The sequence below is a fragment of the Pongo abelii genome, chromosome 19, assembly GCF_028885655.2.
Source record: "Pongo abelii isolate AG06213 chromosome 19, NHGRI_mPonAbe1-v2.0_pri, whole genome shotgun sequence".
NCBI classification, from domain to species: domain Eukaryota; kingdom Metazoa; phylum Chordata; class Mammalia; order Primates; family Hominidae; genus Pongo; species Pongo abelii.
In genome coordinates this window covers 51,293,292-51,315,181 of record NC_072004.2, presented here as the reverse complement: position 1 = coordinate 51,315,181, position 21,890 = coordinate 51,293,292, and the positions used below count along the sequence as shown (strand labels likewise).

At 53.1% G+C, this 21,890-nt stretch overlaps 2 protein-coding genes across 19 annotated transcripts in view; one reads left to right on the top strand and one right to left on the bottom strand.

Annotated features, from left to right (window-relative positions):
* LOC112131566 (ribosomal protein S6 kinase beta-1-like) overlaps positions 1-21,890 on the top strand; it is a 252,973-nt gene that overhangs the window by 35,979 nt on the left and 195,104 nt on the right. The window lies entirely within an intron of this gene.
* Positions 9,104-20,184, bottom strand: LOC100444547 (TBC1 domain family member 3G). 3 transcript variants are annotated; one of them, XM_054536710.2, is made up of 15 exons: positions 19,943-20,184; positions 18,440-18,512; positions 18,196-18,278; positions 16,872-16,911; positions 16,311-16,388; positions 15,751-15,858; positions 15,311-15,420; positions 14,008-14,056; positions 13,362-13,482; positions 12,553-12,647; positions 12,093-12,158; positions 11,530-11,629; positions 11,007-11,159; positions 9,590-10,025; positions 9,327-9,546 (listed from the first exon to the last, which is right to left on the bottom strand). In XM_054536710.2, exons 2-15 carry the CDS (start codon positions 18,509-18,511, stop codon positions 9,414-9,416), a joined length of 1,644 nt encoding a protein of 547 aa, XP_054392685.2. In that variant the 5' UTR covers position 18,512; positions 19,943-20,184; the 3' UTR covers positions 9,327-9,413. The 3 variants fall into 3 exon arrangements, with proteins under 3 accessions (XP_054392684.2, XP_024097421.3, XP_054392685.2); XM_054536709.2 differs by having other exon boundaries at positions 9,104-10,025; positions 19,943-20,183; XM_024241653.3 differs by lacking the exon at positions 19,943-20,184 and having other exon boundaries at positions 9,104-10,025; positions 18,440-18,639.

Sequence of the window (21,890 nt, the reverse complement as noted above, 5' to 3'; positions counted from 1 at the left end):
TTAAAAGACATATGTAAAACCCAACCCTTAAGAAAGGACTCCTATCACTGTTCCCCACAGGCACCCTCTTCAGTCTTACACCTTTCCACCCCCCAAAACAAATCATTCAGCATATTTATTTCATACTGTAATATAGGAAATAGCTTCTTTTTAGATTTTCTTATATTATTAACATTGATCATACAAACATGGAATAGAAATTCCTTATGTTTTATCTGGATTTAAGGTGCTACATAATGGAATATATTTATATCAAGCCATACACATTGGAGATAATGAAATCACTTGTGTTCTAGCTTAAACATTATGGGAATTTCAGAACTGCAACATAACAGATAATCCTCGGATGAAAACTAAATCTCTCCTCTGGTCAAGCATCTATGTGCATCAGTGAAGAGAAGACAGGGACTGTGGAAGGGAAAACAGTGAGTCGGGAAGGGCTGTGGCCACATCTGTTCCCTGGTACCTCAAGTAGTTAAATCCTGGCCTCCTCTACCCCAGACTGTCCTGGGGAGTGGCCAACACTGGCCTTTCACAACTGTGTGTTACTAGAAATGCAACAGAAACCCAGCTGAATCCCCAGGGTTTCCCTTCTGCCCTTCTCAGTGGAAAGATCTGTCCCAGGACCATTTATTCCAACATTTTCAATTATGAGAAATCTGGGAAGATAAAGTTATTTTCACATTCCTCAAGAAATACGTATTTATTCATACTCATTAGAGGAAAGTCAGAATGTACGGAAAACCAGGAAGATTTTTAAAAATCCATGATAACCACCATCAAAAGAACCACACTTAGTATGTTGGTCCACAGGTTTCCCAGCACCCTTTTCTGTTGGTGTATGCACAAAATGCACAATCACGTTCTGTCTACATTTTACTATTTGCTGTTTTTTGATTAACACTATATATTGAACAATTTTTAAGACCTGCAACATATGTCGACAACATTATTTCAAAATAATATATTTAGAAATAAACACACACACAAACAGTTTGTCTTATATACAACATGTCTTATTTTCTAATTCTCCACTCTTGAAGATTTAGGTTTTTCTAACTTTTTCTTAATGTACTCACCAGGAGTCAGTAAACTTTTTTAATAAAAGGCCAAAGGGTTGATATTTTAAACTCTGCAGGCCATAGGTTTCTGGTGCAACACTCAACTCTGCTGTTGCAGGGAAAGAAGCCATACACAATTTGTAAATGAATGGGCATGACTGTGTTCTGGTAAACTTTACAAAAACAGGTGGTGGACTAGATGCAGCCTGCTCCTCTGGACATGGTTTGCCAGCCCCTGACATATACCACTACAGAGGATGCTGTTAGAATGAAATCTCTTTACACATCTCTGATCATCTCCTTAGGACTAATTGCTAGACATGACATCATGGTAGCTGTGGGACAAAGGGCATGCATGCTCTGGGATGTACATTGCCAAATTGCTCATGATCAGCCTTTCTCATGTCAAAATGTTTTGTGACCACCAGAAGGCTGGTTCTGCTTTTTTTATCCATTGAATGAGGAATAGAAATGGCATGGCATGTATGCAGGATATTTAATCATCATATAGATAATGCTTTGTGCGCAAGTGTATTCTACATTCTTTTGCAATAAGTCTACATCTGCCAGAGTTGAAATAAAATAAAACAAAATGAACCTATTTAGGACCTTCTGTGTAGTAGGTCCCTTCATGTATGTTGTCTTTATCAGAATTCTTATGACCTAGGCATTTAAGAAAAATTTTTTTAAATACTTAGTTGACAAGGATTGTGTATATTTAATGCACACAATGTGATGATTTCATATATGTATATGTTGTGTACTAATTATCACAATCAAATTTATTACATCCATTACCACCTATGCTGTACATTAAATCTCCAGAATTTTGTTCATCTTATAACTGAAAGTTTACACCCTTTGATTAATAGCTTCCCATTTTCCCCACCCCCAGCCCTTGGCAACCACCATTCTACTATCTGTTTTTATGAGTTTGACTCTCTTAGATTCCACATAGAAGTGAGATCATACAAAACTTGTCTTTCTGTGTCTGGCTTATTTCACTTAGCGTAATGTTCTCCAGGTTTATCCAGGACAGGAGTTTCTTCTTTTTAATGGCTAATAGTCCATTGTTTATATATATTTTATTTATCCATTCGTCTGTTGCTGGACACTTAGGCTGTTTCCATATCTTGGGTATTGTGAATAGTGTTGTAATAAACATGGGGCGCAGATCTCTCTTCAACATTCTAACTTGATTGCTGAATTGTATGGTAGTTCTGCTTCTGATTTTTTGAGGAAGCTCCATACTGTTTTCCATGAACGTTATACCACTTTACATTCCAACCAACAGTGTACAAGGGTTCTCTTTCCTCTATGCTTTCGCCAACACTTGTTATCTCTTGTCATTTTTTATAACAGCTGTCTTATCCTATGTAGCAATATCCCATTGTGGTTTTGATTTGCATTTCTCTGATGATTAGTGGTGTTGAGCACCTTTTCATATGCTGGCTGGCCATTTGTATGTCTTCCTTGGAGAAAAAAGTCCATTGGGGTACTTTGCCTATTTTTAATTGGGTTATTGATGTATTTATTAAATTTTGGTATTGAGTCGTGTGAATTCCTCATATATTTTCAATTAACCCCTTATCAAATATATGGGTTGCAACTGTTTTCTTCCATTTCGTAGGTTGCCTTTTCATTTTGTCATGGTTTCCTTTGGTGTGTAATACCTTTTAAGGTTGATGTAGTCCCATTTATTTATTTTTGCTTTTGTTGCCTGTGCTTTGGTGTTATAGCAAAAAAAATATTGCCAATTATGACCAATGGCAAGGAGATTTTTCCCTATGTTTGCTTCTAGGATTTACATGGTTTCAGATATTACATTTAAATCTTTAATGCATTTTGAGCTAATTTTCTGTATATGATGTAAAACAAGTGTGCAATTTCATTCTTTTTCAAGCACTTTCCCCAACACCATTCATTGAAGAGAGTTTCCTTTCTATGTTGTGCATTTTTTTTAGAGTACAGTGAAAGCAAGTCTATTAAGAAAGTAAAGGAATAAAAGAATCTACATTGTGTATCCTTGATGACCTTGTCAAAGATCGGTTGACCATATATGCATGCGGTTATTTCTGGGTGAGCTTGGCATTTTTATCTACCTCATTCTACCAATGAGGAGGCCGAGTGTCAGAGAGTTCATAGACCTGCCTAAGGTCACTCAGCTAGAGGTGATACAACCAGGGTTTGAATTGAGATCTGCCAAGCTTCTGAGTTTATTCTTTTTCCCTCACATGAAGGATGCTCAATTCTGCCTTACTGACATCAGGATCCAGTCAATTCTTTGTGATGGGGGCTGTCCTGTGCCTGGCAGGATGTTTAACAGCTTCTCTGGCCTCCACCCACTGGATGCCAGGGGAATGCACAAGAGGCTTGCTCATTTTCCCATTTAATCCTGAGGACAATATCTGGCATAAATGTTATGTCTTTTATTTTATAAATGAAGAAAATGAGACTCAGAAAGGCTTAAGTGTGTTCTTAAGAACACACAGACAGCAAGAGGTAGAACCCAAAACTGAACACAGCTGTCCACATGGGACAACAAGAAAGTTCAGGTTCCAGCTTCTTTTGAGTCTCTCATTTCAACAATTACCATCATCTGGATACGAGCTGAAGTACAGGAAACCTGGGGTGAACTGTCCTCCCATCAGGCCTAGGAGCCCCAGACCAGAACCCGAGCCCAAGGTCTCCCAGTCAGGCCCGCTGGAGTGAGCTGGCATCCACACTAGCCTGGTTTCCCAAAGCTACAGGGATGCCAGTCTCGCCGCTGATGAACAAAATGAAGGGCATTTGCTTCTCCTGCAGGCTGCCAGGATTGAACACAGATTCCTTTTCTTGCTCTCTTCTCCCGTAGCACAAAACCGGGTGGTCCATCCCCCTCCCGGTGTTCCAAGGCTTTGTTGCATGTTCTCTTTAATTTCTCCTACTCTCGCAGTGCACCCTACCTGCATCTCCCTGGCAACCTTTCTGCTCTATCCTCTCAACACCTGGATCACAAGAACACTTGTGAGGCCCCTTAACAAGCTACATCCCAAATTATCATTCCACTTTGTCCTCAGCCAGTGCCCAGGTCCAACTCACTCTCCTGGGGTGACTTTCTTTCCTGCCCAATGTGGTTTCATCATCTGTAAATTGGGGATAATTAAAGTCTTGATCGTGGTATTGGACTCTCAAAGCAGAAGTAGCAAGCTCAGCCAAGTCACGTAAACAAGAGGAGACGTTCCTTCTGAACTGAAAAGGCACTGGTCACAAGGGCTGCTCCTTCTTCTCTCAGGCCTCTCCAGCACGCCCTTGGCTCAGCCAAAGAAGAGACTCAGGCTGTGCTTCTGCGCTGTTGGGATGACATAGGCCTCCTCCATGTGGTTCCACAGCAGGAACATGGGGACAATCAGACCTCTCCCAGTGTGGGCATGAGGATACAACAAGATCATGTCAATATTGACATTCATAATGGCTGGGCGCAGTATCACACGCCTGAAATCCCAGCACTTTGGGAGGCTGAGGTGGGCAGATTGTTGAGCCCCAGAGTTCAAAACCAGCCTGGGCAACTTGGCAAAATCAGTCTCTACTGAAAATACAAAAAATTGGCTGGGCTTGGTGGTGCACACCTGTAGTCTCAGCTACTTGGGAGACTGAGGTGGGAGGATTGCTTGATCCCCAGGGAGGTTGAGGCTTCAGTGAGCTATGATGGCACTGCTGTACTCCAGCCTGGGTGACAGAGTGAGGCCCTGTCTCAAAACAAAAACAAAGACAAAACAACATTCCTAATAGTAGCAATAGCTACTATGTGCCAAGCCCAGGCACCTCTTCGAGTGTTTGCTGTCACCCTATGAGGTAAGTGTGCTTAGAAGTTACACAAAGCACACGGCTCAGTGTTTGGCCCACGGTAAGGGCCTAAAAGTGATAGCCCCAGTGGTGGGGATGCTGCTGCTGCTGCTGACCATTAACCCCAGTCTGCTCCACCTTCTTCCAGGCAGCCTGTGAGATGTTTGATGTCCGAGGCAAACAGCACATTCAGATCCCCAAGCTCTACACCTCCAGTGTGACCAGGCACCTGCACCACTTCAGGCTCATGTGGGACTCACAGCCTTTGGACCTCAGCTAAAGGACCTGCTTCTCTTCAGCACACGGGGCTTGTTTGTGTTGGGGTCCGAGCCCTGAGCCCATGGTCAAGGAGACCCCCAAGTCTTTCTGAACAGAGACAGCTGGCCTGGGGGCCTCCCTCTCACTGCATGCAAGAGCCTGTTAGGGTGCAAGACTCGAGGCGCTGAGGGAGGCTGTTTCAGGAGGGAGCCCCAGGAGGGTGGTGGAGGCAGAAGGGGGCAGCATCTGCCGAGGGCCTACTGTGTGCTGGGCACCGTGCGGGGTTTCTGGCCCATATGGGCTAAGTGAGCCTGGACACTCCTCTTGGGAGAAAGGCTCAGATGGAGAAATTGCAGTTCAGGAAGGTGAAGCAAGCTGCTAGTCTGTGGCCACATTGGGATCTGGGCGTCAGCCTTCCAGCCGCGAAGGCAGCCAAGTATCATGAAGAAGGCATCACAGAGGCGATTCCAGGCTGTAGTGGTGAACTCTCCACTCTGCATCCCCAGGTGCTGTGCCCCGTGCCCTGTCTAAGGTAGTCCTGCGGGTTTCTACATGTTTAAGATATCCCCAGCATCAATGATGCTCTCCTGTGGATCCCAAGCCACGGAGATGTCCTGGGGCTTTTCATTTTTAGGGACCTAAATTGAATTTCCCAACACCTAGAAGCAAGACAGCCGCCCTAACAGACTCTTGCATGCAGTGAGAGGGAGGCCCCCAGGCCAGCTGTCTCTGTTCAGAAAGACCTGGGTGTCCCCTTGACCATGTGCTCAGGGCTCAGACCCCAACACAAACAAGCCCCATGTGCTGAAGAGAAGCAGGTCCCTTAGCTGAGGTCCAAAGGCTGTGAGTCCTGCATGAGCCTGAAGTGGTGCACGTCCCTGGTCACACTGAAGGTGTAGAGCTTGGGGATCTGAATGTGCTGTTTGCCTTGGATCTTTATTCGTGATTCAGAAACAGTGGAATAAAAGGAAAGGAAGGAAAACCTGAATGGCCACCTCAGCAGGATGCTCCAAGGGTAGTGTCCAGGTGGCACTGACTCAGAAATGTGGGGGCTTCCCCCACCCACGCTCAAGAGCCACTTTGCCATTTCACCATCTCTCTGTCCTCCACACCCCTCAGCAGCAAGCACACCAAGAATGTGTTCACCGTGAAGCTCAAATCTCAGCAGAATCTAGAGTCTGAAATCCAGGGAAGGGAAAGTGTAGAGCTTCTTGGATGATGCCCTGTCAATTTTATTTTAATGAATGAAAGACCAGAAGAAGTCAGTCTTTGAAAGGAGAGGACGGGAGCATCTGCTGGCATTAGCAGCCATGCCATCAGAGGACTGTCTCACCTGGACCCGCGGCTACCTGTACTTTTACATCCAGTCTTGGTTAACCACGGGCCACTTTTCCAGCTTGGAAACTAAGCATCTGCTCCACTTCCTCTCCTTCCTTATTGAACTCTTTCACTAAAAGGACAATGCAAGAGAGACTTAAACTGTTTGCCTCATTCTTAAGAACTTTCAGGAAAAGTTTTGGCAGGGAAGGAGATTTCCCAGCTCTGGGATAGAGTCTTATGGATTATCTGCTGGTTTCACTGGTCTGTGCTGTCCTCCCTGCATTCATTAGGAAAACTGGCCTTGGTTCAAATAAGAACAGGATTTGTCCTGGTGACAGAGAAAAGTTTCTTCTGATATCCATATATCTCCGAGGGGGATGCTTTCTCCAGGCAGGGGCTGTGGCCAAGCGATCGGGGGTCTCAGAGGGCTGCTGGGAAGGGGTGGGCCCCTCTTTCCCCAGAGGGAATCTCCTGGGGACCTCTCAAGCACCCCTGCCCATCCTTTAAACATAAATTCATAAATACAAACAAGTAGGCCATTCATAGAAATATATAAAATATGTCATAGGAAAGGTGGAACTCTCATATGGCAATAATTATGACAGAGGCTGGCAAATGACCTGAGTGACCCAGAGTGACCTGAGCACTGACTCCCAAACACCCTCAGTAGGATGTTCTGCATCCCTGAGACCCTTTCCTGGGTCCTCCTGGGCCCTACCACCCGCTACACCATCCAGACCTCAGGCCATCCCCCTCTCTGTTGACAGAGCAGTCTCCGTTCCTGAACGTGCTGGTCACCACCAACAGCAGCTGCTCCTCCTCCAGGCAGCTCAGCGTATACTTCTACATGCAGAGAGCCTGGATGGCACCCAGGTGGACATAAGCCTTCAGCTCCCAGTAGACACTCTGGGCTTCCTACACTGCACAGACATTCTGGGCTTCCCCCGACATCTCCCCCAGCCTGGGGCTCCTGTGCTCATCTGTCTCACCCAGTGCCCAGCACAGGCGCGGCACACAGAAGGTGAGTGAACCGATTTGAACACATCATCCTCGACTCTCCTTCCCTGCTCAAGCCCTGCAGCTAACCCATCGGCAAGTCCTGGCTCTGCCTCCAAAATACTGCGTATCCCATGTCCAAACACCTCTCACCATATCCACTGCTATTTGCAGTTCTGTGTGTGTGTGGAAATATTTCCAAAAAATTGGAATGAGCAGGTCACAGCTGTGCCTGGAGGGAATGGCTGGGGAAATGTGCCCTCGCCTTGCTGTTCTATCCAGGCCCACCCAGCTGAGGATAGGGGACCTGCCACAACTCTCCTGGAAGTTCTGGACTCCTGGGAGCTGGCAGGTGAGGACCCAAGAGGATTTTCAGCAACCTGGCTGACCTGGTCATCAGTCAGTCCCACCTTGGCCCACGCCTCTACATGGCACAGATCACAGCTCATTCCATCCTGGCATTACACTGGCCTGTGCCCTGCCCTCAGGGTCACATCTGTCTCCCAGAAGCCGTGCAACCCTGGAAAACCCAGGTCTAACAGTCAGGTTCCTCCTCTGTGCATTAACAATGGCGTTGATGCCCGCTTTGCAGGGCCCTGGGAGGGGAGAGGGAGGTGTATGCTGGAGAGCTCCCCAAGGGCCAGGCCTGGCTCAGCGTCACTCACTGTCAGATCCTCAGAGCCCGGGGCTGGCCCAGCACGTGGTCACTATTCCCTAAGCATTGGATTTGATCCGTCAGTGCTGCAGGCAGGAGATAGAGCTTAGACAGACCCCCTGTGTCCTGTCTTCTTTATCTGCAGCTTACTCATCCTTGCCCATTTCACATGCACATGCAGAGCAGGTTTTCACTGAGCTTGAACAAAATTCAAGCTAGAGCAGCTGATGGATATTGAGGCCTAGATTCACTATCAAAATGTTTCTCAAACGGTGCTCTCCAGAACACCATGGAAAACTCATTTACTGCAAAAGTTTGAAAATCCCTGCCCACCGGTCTACCCTTGTGTATGAGCAATCAGCTCTACCATTCAGCCCAGGTGTGTGTCTGCTGGACCATCTGGAGGAAGCTGAAGAGACATGAGCTGAAGGCAGAGGGTGAGTCCAAGGTGGGATCTTCGGACAGGTACAAGAAGTTAGGCAAAAATGGGATAATTCTAGCCTTAATAACCTTAGATAATAGTTCACATTATTATTTAGTTAATAGGATTGTACTCAGGTTACATTTCTCAATTTTTTTTTAAGAGCTAAAGTCTCACTCTGTCACCCAGGCTGGAGTGCAGTGGTGCAATCATGGCTCACTGCTTCCTGGAACTCATGGGCTCCAGCAATCCTCCTGCCTCAGCCTCCTGACTAGGTGGGACTATAGGCACACACCACCATGCCTGGCTAATTTCTTTGACTTTTCTCTAGAGACAGGGTCCGCCTATGCTTCCCAGGCTGGTCTCAGACTTGTAGACTCAAGTGAACCTGAACCTCCCACCTCGACCTCTCAAATTGCCGGGATTACAGGTGTGAGCCACCACACCCGGCCTAAATTTCTTATGTGCCATGGGACTGCAAAACGTCATTATTAGGGGCAGCCGGATGGAAGGTGTAAGAGGACACTGTAGTGCCTTTTGAATATTTCTGTCTAAAATCTAAAATCATTCAACAGGAAACATTTATTTTAAAACGTGAAGGTGGTTATCCTTCCATGAGTTTAAAGTACAAAGGCAGGCTCGCGGTGTCATCAGAATTCAGAACGCTGGTCGTGGGGCTGGGGGTACTGGGAGGGGCTGGGCATGGTTGGCTTTGTGATCTTGGGGCTGGTGTGTTCCATCTCTGAATGTCTCTCGAGCTGCACACTTTCTTAATAAATTTTCATAAGTTTAACAAAAATAAAACGAGGATGGGAAGGTTGCTTGGGTTGTTAAGCCTTGGGAAATTATCCAGCCATGAGCCCTGGCCCAGATGCTTCTAGAAACCTGGAGGGAACTGAGAACTTTCCAAGTGGAGGCAGCAGAGGCAAGGCCCTGAGGTGGGAGCGCACTGCTGCTCGTCCCTAGCTCTGAAGGGAGTGCCCTGGTTGGATTCAGTGCTGGGTGCACTGCAGGGCCGGGAAGTCCATGCCCACGTTGTGACTCAGTGCAGTGAAAGCCAATCTCACCCCCTCCGCAGGGTGTTCAGCCTGCCAGCAGGTGGCCAGCTGGTCCTCCTGGGATATGGCACGGACCCAGCAGCTCTGTTCGAAATCATAATGGGGGAACCAAGGGCCCCCTACATCCAGGTCCGTTGGGAGGCGGGGCATGGAGTTCCACTGCAGGAATCTCCAGGAACCCTGAGGTCCTCCCTGAGCCAGGGCCGGGCTGGGTACACCCCGAGTGCCCACAGGGTAGTTGTCTTCGCGGACAGCCCCAGCAGGACAGGGTGTGGAAGAACGAGGTGCCCATGGCGGGGAAGCTGACCAAATGGGCCGCTGGAACCGGGCTGGTGGGCCTAGAGGGGCCTGCCTGTCCCCCTTGCAGAGGGTCTTCCCGCCACGTGAAGCCGGCACAGGCCTGGATGCCGAGGACCCTTGCTCGGGTTTGGCTGAAAGGAAAACAGACGCGGTCAGTGTCTCCAGTGAGCCCATGCAGGCCTTTCCGGGCTGGGCCCCACCTGCCTGCATCTCTGTAGTCCTCGGGGTCTCTGTGTGGCCCCCGTGGCCTGACACTGAGGACACGCCTGTAGTCTGCTGATCTCAGAGGGAGGGGTGTGTGCTGCCTGGCGTGGGGAAGCTGTCGTGGCATGGCGGGCGGCTCCTGGGACTGCCCCCAGGATTCACACTGGCTGGGGTCTTCCTGCCACACACCTTCGTCCCAGGGCTGTTGGGCCTGGGATACGGCCCCCAGTCAGAACTCAGGTGGGAGGGGCCTTGGATGTCACCCAGCCCCTTGCCACCTCACATGGGGACCCGTCTCTGCAGTGGGTTTTTGGGCCCGGACGTGGGACACCCTCTGCCCTCCTGGGCTGCCCAGTCCATGCCAGGACTGACCATTCCCACATCTGGCTGAACTCTTGGCTCTGGCTCTGGGCCCGGGGTCCGGCCTGTGCCCTCTCCCTGAATGCTCTGGGGGTCAGGGACACCGATTCCCTTGTCTCCCTGGCTCAAGGCTTGTTGTCCTGGCAACCTTGGAGGAGCGTGCACGAGTGAGGGGCCTCTGCTGCTCTCTGAGGCTGTGGGTGCTTGCAGGGAGGGGCGGGGTCTCCCACAAATGGGTCTGGGCTCATCTAGTTACTTTGAGGGCCCTGTGAGGGGGAGAGCGAGACACCGTGGAAAGTGGGAGGGGGCTTGTTGGAGGGTCTTGCCCACATCCCCCTCCTGCGTGCACAGCACGTCCAGTATACAGGCACTGAGCGCCTGCCCTGAGGACCGGTGGGCCTCCTGTACCTTCTTAGAGTGCAGGAGGAAGAGGAGGAAGAAAAGGTGAAGAGGAAGGCCCAGGTAGTAGGGTTGCGGGTCCCGGGCACTCCCCTACTATTGACTACCCCACAGGGTAACATGGGAGGGGACATGGCACTGGAGCCCACCTGGGGGTGGCAGGTCCTCCTGCTTTCTTGTTAGTTTCTTCATAGAGGCCCTAAGATGCTTGAGCACAGTGTCATCATCCCTGGCCCAGGTGTAAACGAACAGGTTCCGAAAACGTGCCCACAGGCCACACCTGGATGTCTTCATGAGGCGCTCTAGGGACAGGGTGGGTATCAGGCCAGGAGAGTCACCTGGGAATAGTCACAGCTCATACCCCGTGGCCACTTCAGTCTCCCACTGGGCGGTGCCGGATCCTTTTGTGGCCACCCCAGGCATCCAGATATACACAGGAGACTGTGGCTGGGGGACGACCTGGGCAGGGAAGTGCGCACCACACTCTGGACTTTCATCTGGGTCATGTGGGGAATGGACTCGGTGTCACAGTGTCCTGCCCAGCCCCCCTGGCCAGACCTCCCTCTGGGCCAGAACTGAGGATCATGAGGACAGTGTGTGGAAGCTGCCTTCGGGCCAGTCGGGGTCTGACCCCAGGGCTCCCCAGGCCCCACTGGGCACACGTAGACTTACTCTGCTGAACCTTAAAGGCAATGGTTGTCATCGGCATCAACACCTGTTCTCCTTCCAGCAAATAGACGTCCCACAGGCGCAGGGTGAGCCCGAGAGAGATCTGTGGGGACAGCAGGTGTGAAAGAACCTGGTCCTTCCAGGCTGGGGCTGGTGGCTCGAGCTGCGCACACTGGGGCTTCAGTCTCCAGAGTCAGTGACCTTCCCCATGAGGGTCGCCTGAGCCCTCCAGGACGCTGGGTCAGACAAGGTCTTGCAGCTCCTCATGGGGGGCACTCATTTGAGTGGGGATGTGGCTCCTGGAGAGAGGAGCTTGCCCAGGGCCTGAGGCTTCCCTGAGCCCTCTCAAGTCGGGTCCTGGCCCAGTCTGCCCATGAGGCTGGGCCTGAGCCCCAGCCATTGCCCTGGGATGACCCCTCTTGGGCAGAGGGTTTTGCTTGTGTGTCCTTTGGGGACCTGCCTGAGCCTCCTGTGGGCTGGGAATGAGCCATACCCCCGGGCTGGGGAAGCAGGGCACTGCAGGTTAAGGAGGGTCCCTGAGCCAGGGTCTCCCTATGCCTCCTTACCTCGTCAATCAATATCCGGATAAGGCAGCCTAACGAGGAACACTGCCCACATAGATCTTCCTTGTCCTGATGGAAGCAACACAGGTGCTCAGGCCACTGGGCTGCCCTAAGAACCTCCCTCTTCCAGGGCCTCTGAAGACCCTTCCCCTAGTGGAGAACACTGGGCGGTGTCCAGAGCTCCCCACAACACTGTCACCTTCCCACACTCCCGGTGGACACACTGCCCTTTGCCCTGCTCTGCGGGAGCTGGGCCCCCATCCCTGTGCCTCTGTCTCCTCCAGGAGGAAGAGGAGGAGGAAAGGAAACCAACTCCCAGCCCACGGAGAACCCGAAGTCCCAGGTCAGGCCCTGGCTGGGATTCAACCAGTCACCAGCCCCACGAGGGGCTCCAGCTCCCCTGCTCCTACAGCCCCACGGGAGGCAGGGCCTCTGGGAAGAGCCGAGGGGACCACAAACTCACCTGATGCCACATGGTCTTGGGTCGTGACGTGGGTACCACATGCTCCTGTTGGTCTTGGAGCCCCTGGACTGTCCCGCCATTTGGGCTGTGAAATCCTGAGAAGCCCCCAGCCCATCATGAAATCAGAGCCTTCCCCCAAGATGTGGAGCCATCAGCTGCAAGAGCTGGGCAGCTGGAGAGGCCCCCAAACCCCAAGGCCTCCCACCCTCCCATCTGGTGACCCCACCATGCGGCCTTTACCCTGGGGAGGTGGGGCGGGAACATTCCCTGGAGCCTGGCTGGAGGTTCTCCTGGAGGCCTCCTGGGCCAGGGTGCAAAAAGGGCAAGTCCTGACTTTGAGGCCACGACAGGGTGGCCAGAACTGGGTGGGTGCTGGGCTTCCTGGTCATCTCCTGGAAGTGGGGTCGGGCCAGTGAACAGGGGATGGGGAGATGCTGCCACCTGGGCTTTGTCGGCCCATTCGTGGGCACCAACGGCAGCAGGAGCCCGGGCAGCTGGAGGGCAGGAGGACTCTCAGGGAGGGGAGAGTCAGCTGCACTGAATCAGAGCTGGAGGGTGTGGCTCCAGGACACAGAGGGTGGCCACGGGGAGGATGATATGCCCTCTGCTGATGGGGATGAAAGGCATCTGATTTGGGCTTTGGGGGTCAGCCGTGGACTCCTGTGGGACCCTCAGCAGAGACATCCTAAAGTCTCCCAACAAGCTGGTGACAAAAGGAGGGTGCCTTGGCTGAAAGCTGTGATCACCTGGCCAGGGTAGCCATCCCCATGTCTGGCTGCAGGAGGTCCCCGGGGCAGCTGTTCACTTACCCTGCAGAGAGTGCCTCTCACTGGCCAGCAGCTGCACCAGTGCCCAGAATGCATCCTCCTCAGGCAGGTAAAGGAGGAACAAGGCAGCGATGTGGCTGAGGTCCCTGCAGTAGCCCACCTCCTGCAAGAGCCAGAGTTACCATGGAAGGACATCACCTGGGAGGGCTGAGGTCACCTGGGAGGACTCATGTCATTGGAGAGGGCAGAGGTGACTGGAGAGGCTTCCTCTGAAGAAGAGGCTTCCTCAGGATGCAAATTCATTTCATGACAAGAGCCAAGTCCATCAGGCACTTCAGCACCTTGTCCAAAATGTCTGCCGATAGCACCATCCTGTGTGGGATGCTGCCAAGCTCCTGGGCTACGGGGCAGCCCCAGGAGGAAGGCATCATTTCTTGTTCTGAGAAGTGGTGGTCAGGCCCATGTGACAGCAGGAGTCGAGGCCCTGACTCCTTTGTGTCTCAGCTTGACCCCTTGAGACCCCTCCCTTGCTTGGAGGTTTATGCCAGTGGTGAGCTGTAATCCTACCTCCTATATCCTGGTGGGTCACAAATACTAACTTTAAAAGAAGCAACGACACCCCCACCAGACACCCACTCCTGTGAATATGGAAATACGGCCCGGGGACCTCACTGCCGGGAATACTCACCGGGTTATACTGCGAATATGCCAGGAGGATGTAGAATAGTTCCCGCTGCCTAGGAAACAGAGAAAGGGGGCTATGGTTTGGTTTGTGCAGATGCTGTTAGTTTCACTTTGTCTACACAGCCTAACAGCAAATCCTATTTCAGGTTCAGATGATTCACCAGATAAGCAGTGAGCTCTTCAGGGCCTGAGACTGTTGAAGAAATGTTTCAGTAAAATCCACATCTGTGACATGCAAATAGCTCAGTTGTACAGTGACTTGCCTGATCCTTTTCACTCTGAATGATTTTTTTTTTTCAGTTTGCACACATGCCAGTTCAGTCTGTGGGTGTACAGTTCCTCCACGGTCCTAAACCAATGTGCAGCGTCTCCTGGCCACCGCCGCAGCCCCTCCTGGAGTGACTCCTTCATCCTCCAAGTCTCCAGGGTGGCCCCTATGCACCCAGCCTCTCCCCGGTCCGTCAGCCCCTGGCCACCCAGACTGCTTCTCAGTCCCTATGGTTTGGCCTTTTCCAGAATGGCCTAGGAATGGGAATCCTACTGTGGTAGCTTATTGGGTCTGGCTTCTTTCCCTTAGCAAAATGCATCTAGGATCCACCCACATTCGTGCGGGCATCACTGGCTCCTTCCCTTTTCTCACTGGGTCTTCCGTTTGAAGGGAGGACCAGCCTTGCTCTCCCCATTCTCGTGTTCAAGGCCGTCCCCGAAGGCTCCCTGTGTGAGTGACGAGCAATCAAGCAGTGAACCTGGCATGCAGGTTTCATGTGGATGTCATTTTTCAAATCAGTGGGTTCAATATCTGTGACACTTTGGGGACGCGTGGTTCAAGTCCACTGAGCTTTGTCAGCCAATGCCCAACTGGCTGCCAACGTGGCTGTGCCATGTCATGTTCCCAGCAGACCTGGATGAGAGTTTCCAGGACCCCTAATTCTCCTAGCATTTGGTTGCTGTCATTGTTGCCTGGGAGGGGGGGGCTCATGGGCCCTCTATCCTGCCACCCTCCTGTGGGTCCTACCATGGGTCCCCATGGGTCAGGGAGAGCACCTTTCACCATTGTGTATGATTTTCTTTACTGTCTTCCATCTCCTCAGGATCCTCCTGGGTTCTGGCCCCACATGTTCCAGTCTGACCCAGGGCTTGGAACCAGGGAGGTGCTCAGTTCATGGTGCAGGCTGCTCCCTGGGCCCGGAGAGCTCTTGGCAGCTCTGTCATCCCTCCTGGGTGACCCTGGCTTCTGCTCCGCGGAAGCCCCCATCCCTCTTGTTCACTCCATCTCCCCTGGGGCCCTGTGGCTCCCGTAGGCTTACTTGGCTCCATATCGATCCCTGAAGAAGATATGCTTCCTTAAGGTCCCGCTTACGTCCAGGTCGATCTGGTGGATGTGTTCAGATGACCTCTTGCCCTTCTCTTTCATGATCTGTAGGGCAGGGCCAAGAGGAGGAAGCAGCCTCAGAACAGATGGAAGACTCCCTGCCCCCAGTGGCAGTCAGCCCACAGTCAGCACTTCGGGAAGAAAGGACAGAAGGAAGGTTTCCTTCTCCAGAAAGCTGCATTTTGGCTTGTTACTGAAGCCAGGGAGGGTCACCACAGCTGAGTTTGTCTGTGGTGACTGTGTAACCATCTGTGCCCAGGGTGTTCATCTGACCTTTGCCCCCAGCCCCCCAGGGTGGTCTTGACGTTCCCTCCAGCTGCAGACCTGGGCCCCTGACATGGCCTGTCCTGTTTGTTGTGCTCTGGCTGAGCGTACCTTGTATTTTCTGGGGTTTTTCAACTTGATTTCCTGAATGTTCAGGAGGACTGACCACACCGGGCCCCGGATGTTCATGGGAATTCCCTTGTACACTCGATCTATGAGCTGTGGGCAGAAAACAATCTGGTGTCCCAGGCCACAGGGTGACCCCAGTGAGGACCAGAGCCCGGGGATTCTGGAAATTGTCGGTTTTGGCCCCATGATTCCTCAGTAGAGGTGAAATCAAGTTGGGACAGGGTCTCCCTTCCCAGGACTGAAAGAGTGGATGGACACTCAGAGTTGAAACTCTGATCTGAACCTTTTCCTTCCTTCGGGTCACCAGGGCATCCCTAGCCTTGAGCTCTGGGTGGTCCCAGCCCTAGATTCAGATTCCCTCCCAGCAAGGTGACGCTTGCACGAACAGGCAGGAAATCTGGCGACCAGGCCTGCAGTCCTCCGGGTGAGGACAGTGTGCCACCTGCCCTCTGAGAGGCTGACGGTGCCAGGCCACAGCCATGGGTGCCTGTCCCCTGTCTCTGCAAAGAGTGCTTCCAGGGGCCTCTCCCCCCACACATTACTTTTGTACTGTGCTTATATGTCTCCCATTCTCCCAGCATTTTCCTCCACTTGCTCGTCCGTCTCATCTCCCGCCGATTCTGTCAAATGAGGCATGTTGGAGTTAGCGGAGCTGCCAGGCTTCCCAGAGCCGTCCGCGGATGCTGGATCTTGGGCTCTGGAGCCCTGGTGGGACCCAGCTGGAAGGAGCTAGGGAAGGGCAGACCTCAAGGGCTGAGAGCCTTTGAGCAAATGAGCACCAGTGGGCTGACTTTGGGACCTCGGGATGTACCATCCTCAGGCCACAGACACACCAGTCTTAGGTCCCAGCCTCTAGGTGGGGTCCTGACACAAGCATGAAGCCACCCCCAAGCCAGGACTGTGGTTCTCCTTTTGAAAATTTTATCAAACTGCCAAAGTTAACAGCAACCTGGGGTCAGGTCCAGCAGGAACTGCTGCCCCTCCCAGTGACAGCGTGTTGCCCTCACCCACCACCGCCCAGGCCGGCTGCTTCCTCTGCCTCACCAACCACACGCCCAGTCCCTACATCCCTGGACCAGCCCCTCCATGCATCAGGCTCTTACCTTCACCTCCTGTGCAGCCAGAGGAGGCAGCTCCGTCTCACTGTAAGGCAACCCAGGCAGAGCTGAGGACCTGCACGGGGCCTGGAGCCACCCCAGCCCGGGAGCAGACCCCTAGAAAGCACTGGCTCTGTCCCTATTCAGCTCAGGGCTCAGCCCAGGAGAAGGCACAGGGAAGGGAGGACAAGGGCCTTCCTGTGGGTCTGACTCCCAGGAGGGGCAGGACATGGGAGAAGAAGGAGTGCAGGGACAGCCCGACCGGGGTTACTGGGGCCCCTGGTGTGGGGGGCGGTCAGGCTGCCCAATGGGGCTGTCCATCCTGGACTCGAGGTGGTGCTTTCTGCTGGAGCTGAGAAAGGTTAGCCCTGAGATGGGATGGGGGTCGCCCACGGTGGGCAACCGGGCCCTGACAGGAGTCCCTCAGGGAGTGACCACATCACCCCACCAGGGTCAAAGGAGCCTGCCCTGAGACCTGCCTGGTGTACTCTAGGTGCACCAGGGGCCCTTCCCACTTGACAGCCCCAAGACCCTTGCAGGTTCTGACCTCCCAGCATCCACCTGCCTCTCCCTGCACCTGAGCCACACACCTGCGTTTCAGAAGTGGCACGGCTCATCAGCTCCCTCCCACCCTACCTCCCCAGGGATCCTCTGTCTCTCCATCTTATGATCCCTGAGGGATGAGCCCCTGGATGGGCTCCTTACCTGGCCCCAGATCCCTTCCCAGCACCAGACCCAGGGTCTTTAGCCACAAGCCCTGCTGCCTCCCTGGCCTCACCGTGGGATGCCCAGAATGGGGCCCTGCCCATCTTCTCCCCCATTCTCCTAGGGCTACAGCCTCCATTGTCACCATGCCTTTTCCCCTCATGGGACAGTGAGGGCTGTAGCTCTAGGGGAATGGGGGAGAGCAAGGGCAGGTGGGCCCTCAGAGACCTGCTGGACAACAGCCCCGAGGCTGGGCCAGGCATCCCCTCACCCTGTGGCCACAACCCTTGGATCTCACTGGGGTTGTCTCCAAGTAGACAGGGCCAGACCCTCAGGCTGCCCCGCTCCTCTTGTGCTCACTTGCCGACAGAACTGCTGAGAGCCCAGGTGCCTGACCTAGCCCAGTCTCCATTCCCACCGGCTCCCTAGATGGGCCCCGCACCTCTGGCCTAACAACAACCTCGGGCTGGACCTGCAGGAGAGCCAGCGAGGAGTTCTGTCCCTGGAAAGGAGGTTGACCCGACCTGGCGAGACATGTCCTGTGTCAGAAAGGCCTTTCTAAAAGCAAACCCATCCCTGAGCTGAGACAGGTGCTTTAGGGGTGAAGGGAGTGCAGAGGACTCACTGCAGAATTCCAAAGTGATCAATGTTGCCGTAGATTCCAACAGGCACAGGCCCCTTGTCCTCTGGCAGCCGAGCTCCGTGTCCCTGTAGCCCAGAGGGAGCTTGCTGAGGGGTCCAAGGTAAAGGGTGCAAGGGCCTGGGGGCATTGGCCACCCGTCCCTGCCCTGTGCTCCTAGGGAGCCCAGGACCCTTTGACCAGGGCGCACTGGAAGAGGCCTCCCTCCAAGAAGCAGACCGACTTGTACCTTTTCATATTTCATAATGATGTCCTCTCGCTCTTGTGCCCACCAACTGTCCGCGTCCTCTACCGTGTCCATCCTGTGAGACAAAATTGTCTAAAGGTTACACTGTACCTGACAGCTTCGGAGAACACCTGAACCACTCCTGCCGGGCTCCCAGATGCTGGCTGGCTGCGTAAACCCCATTCTACTGCCACCCCCAGGTAAAAAGGGGCCAGACCCAGTGGCCCACAGCTGCTCGAGTCTCTGGAGTCCCAAGTCCCAAGCAGGGGTGGGCATCTTCCCAAGGACTTGAGTACAGTGGGGCCTGGACAGAGAATCCTGTTGTCCCCAAATGCCATGAAATGGGGGCACACCTGCCCCAGCAACTTGAATGGTTTCCACCTGCCAAGGGTGAAGGGCCCATGATGGGCTGTTCCAGGGATGTGGAGGCAGACTGGGGTCAGTGACCAGAGGTCTCTGTACACTCGGCCTCCTGGGATGCTCAGGGCCACAGAGATGCCCCGTTTCCTACAGGGAACAAGATCTCTCCTGACTACTCGGTTGTACTCCGCTCATCACTTTGGCTACCATGGCCCTTCAGTCTGAACAGTGAATCCACTTTAGGAATAATGCCTGTTGAGCAGGAGGGTGTTCGGTTTGGGGATGAAAAAGATCTATTGTACTCATGGAAACCACGTCTCTCGCAGAGAGACTGTGGAGTCCACCATTCTGAGCTGTCCCTAGAGGAGGAGGCTTCATTTTCCTGGGTCACTGAGGAAGAACAGTGGGTCCTTGGTCCTGGAGAACACCTGGATGGACCGTCCCTCCTGGGAATACTCGGGGCAAAAGGAGGGCGGGGCCTTGAGAGGACCACACAGAGCAAGAAATACCTGGGGAGAACCCTAGTGCCTGGACCCCTTTGAACAGAAGGGAAGATAGTCTCCCCTCAGCCAGCCCTCCAGGGCTCCTTCATTTTCCACAGCTGCCCAAGGGCAGCAGGCTCCCCCAGACAAGGGACCATGTGTGTTCAGTGGGGCCCACAGCGACCATCAGGACCCAGCTTAGGGCACAGAGGTGTTCTGAGGACCGTCCTATTCACCCCACCCACAGTGGATCTATACCAGTGGCTCTGCTAGGACCAGGCTCTGCCCCATCGGGATCGGAAACCTGGGCAGATTTGGGATCTAGGGCAAGGAGGTCACAGGGTTCAGGCCTGAATTCCAGCACAGCACACGGCAGGGCTGAGAGCAAAACTCAGGGTCACGTCTGGATTCCCAGGCCAGTTCCTGCCTCTCTGACCCCAGACGTCTCATCTGTCGAATGGGTACATTTGGGAACAGCACCCACTCTATGAAGCCACCATGAGGACGAAAGAGCCAATCGTCTACACGGGCAGTGTAGAACGGGCGCCTGGTGAGTGCTCAGGGATGACCCGCCTCGGTAGCTGCCCCACAGACGCTAACACCGCCCACACCGTAACCACTGTCCCCAAGTCAACCTGGAGGGAAGAGAGCAGGTCACACTCACCTGATTCTGATGAATCAGCTGGCCTGGGTTATGCCTCTCAGGGAGAAAACCTTTGAGTCCACAGAGCTGCTCACAGATACCACCGCCTGTGTGTAACTGCTGTAGAACACTGAGGCAGGCCAGAGAGCGGATAGGTGCTAAGCACCAGTGACATTCTGAGGTCATGGCACGCATCACAATGGGGCCTTGCCCGGGTCAGCAGGGCCCATAGTCAGGGTCCTCCACTGCCTGAGGCGTCAACATGCCTGCCTGCGATGTGTTTGTGCACGTGCGTGCACACGTGTATGTGGGTAAACACGTCCTCAGAACACCTCTGTGCCCTAACACGTGTGTGTTGCTTCTCTGGCCAGGCCCAGATGCCCCACTCATGTGTGCACACAGTTCCTCATCACTGTCACCCCCGAGGCCCAGGGCCAGCATCAGAGCATCCATGGGTGCTCCCTAACTTCAGCCCTCCCTGCCCAGGGTGGTCCTGGGATACACATAGGGGTGGAGGGAAGTGACTGCTGCTGTTGGATCTCAGAATACAAAAGCTAATACTATTACCTAATGGTCTTTTTAGTGTCTCTGATGGTATCACTTCTTCATTTGTGATATTTTAACTGGGTATTTCTCTCCATGACCCCTGGATACTCTAGCTAGAGGATCCTGTGGGGAAAGTGCAGGGCACACACTAGGGGCTCACTCTTCTAGACATGTTATCTAAAACCTGGTTCAGCTGTCCTTCCATGCAGGGCCTAGGGGATGCCAAATTCCCGGGTCCAGAAAGAGCTTGGGATAAAATGAAACTTCAAGGGGGCGACTTTGACCTGGGCTGAGTCTGCCTGTGCCATCCAACTGGAGTCTCAAGTCCTGAGGCAGGACGTCCAGATGCCCCAGTGCAGGGTCCTCCTGATCAACACCTGCTCCCCTGTACTCATCAGCAACATCACCCACCCTACTCTCAAAGCACACTTGGCTCTCGTATCCAGGAGCTCTGCATCTGTAGATTCAGCAACAGCAGATCCAGAAAGTGTATCAGGCAGGTTTGGGGAGAGGAAAGGAGCACGGCCTCTCCAGCAGCCACACAGGCCTGCAGTAGGATGGGGCTGGGGCTGGGGCTGGGGCTGCGGCTGGCCCTGTTTATCACTTGGGCCTCATGAGGGGAAAAGAAAGAACAGGCAGCAGAGGAGGAGCATGGGGGCAGCTGGTTGCCTAAGGAGAAGGCGCCTCAGGGAAGGGTTATTAGTTTGTTTTCACACTGCTATAAAGAAATACTTGAGACTGGGTAATTTATAAAGGAAAGAGGTTTAATTGACTCCCAGTTCAGGGAACCTACAGTCATGGCAGAAGGCGAAGGGGAAGCAGGCACCTTCTCCACAAGGCGGCAGGAGGGAGTGAGTGGAGAACCAGGAAGTGCCACACTTTCAAACCATTAGCTCTCCTGAGAACTCTCTTACTATCAGGGGAGCAGCAGGGGGGAAACTGTCCCCAGATCCAATCCCCTCCCACCAGGTTCCTCCCTTGACACAGGAGGATTACAATTCCAGATGAGATTTGGGTGGGGGCACAGAGCCCAACCTGTGAGGGTCTCAGTCTATCTTGCAGCTCCCCTGGGGCTGAGGCTGAGTACAAATCTGCTGGCCCTGCTCTACAGCACTCAGGTACTCTGCCTGTGTGCCCCAATCTGCTCTTCCTGGGGGTGGTGGTTGCTTCCTCAAGAGGAGGGTGGATCTGCTCTCCTACCCACCCCTCTCCAAGGCCTTGTGGAGCCCTGGCCACGTCCTCCCCGGGTAAGAGCAGGAAACCGGGCTCCTTGCCCTTCTTGCTGCTTGGGTGACAATCCTGGGGTCATCCATAGGCCCCATCACTGTTCCCGCTTCTAAATGGAGAGTATTTTGGCACATCTTCCTGGTGGAGTCCGGGGCCTCATCCCTGTTATTTATTCTAGCTTGGTAAAGCCAGGTTA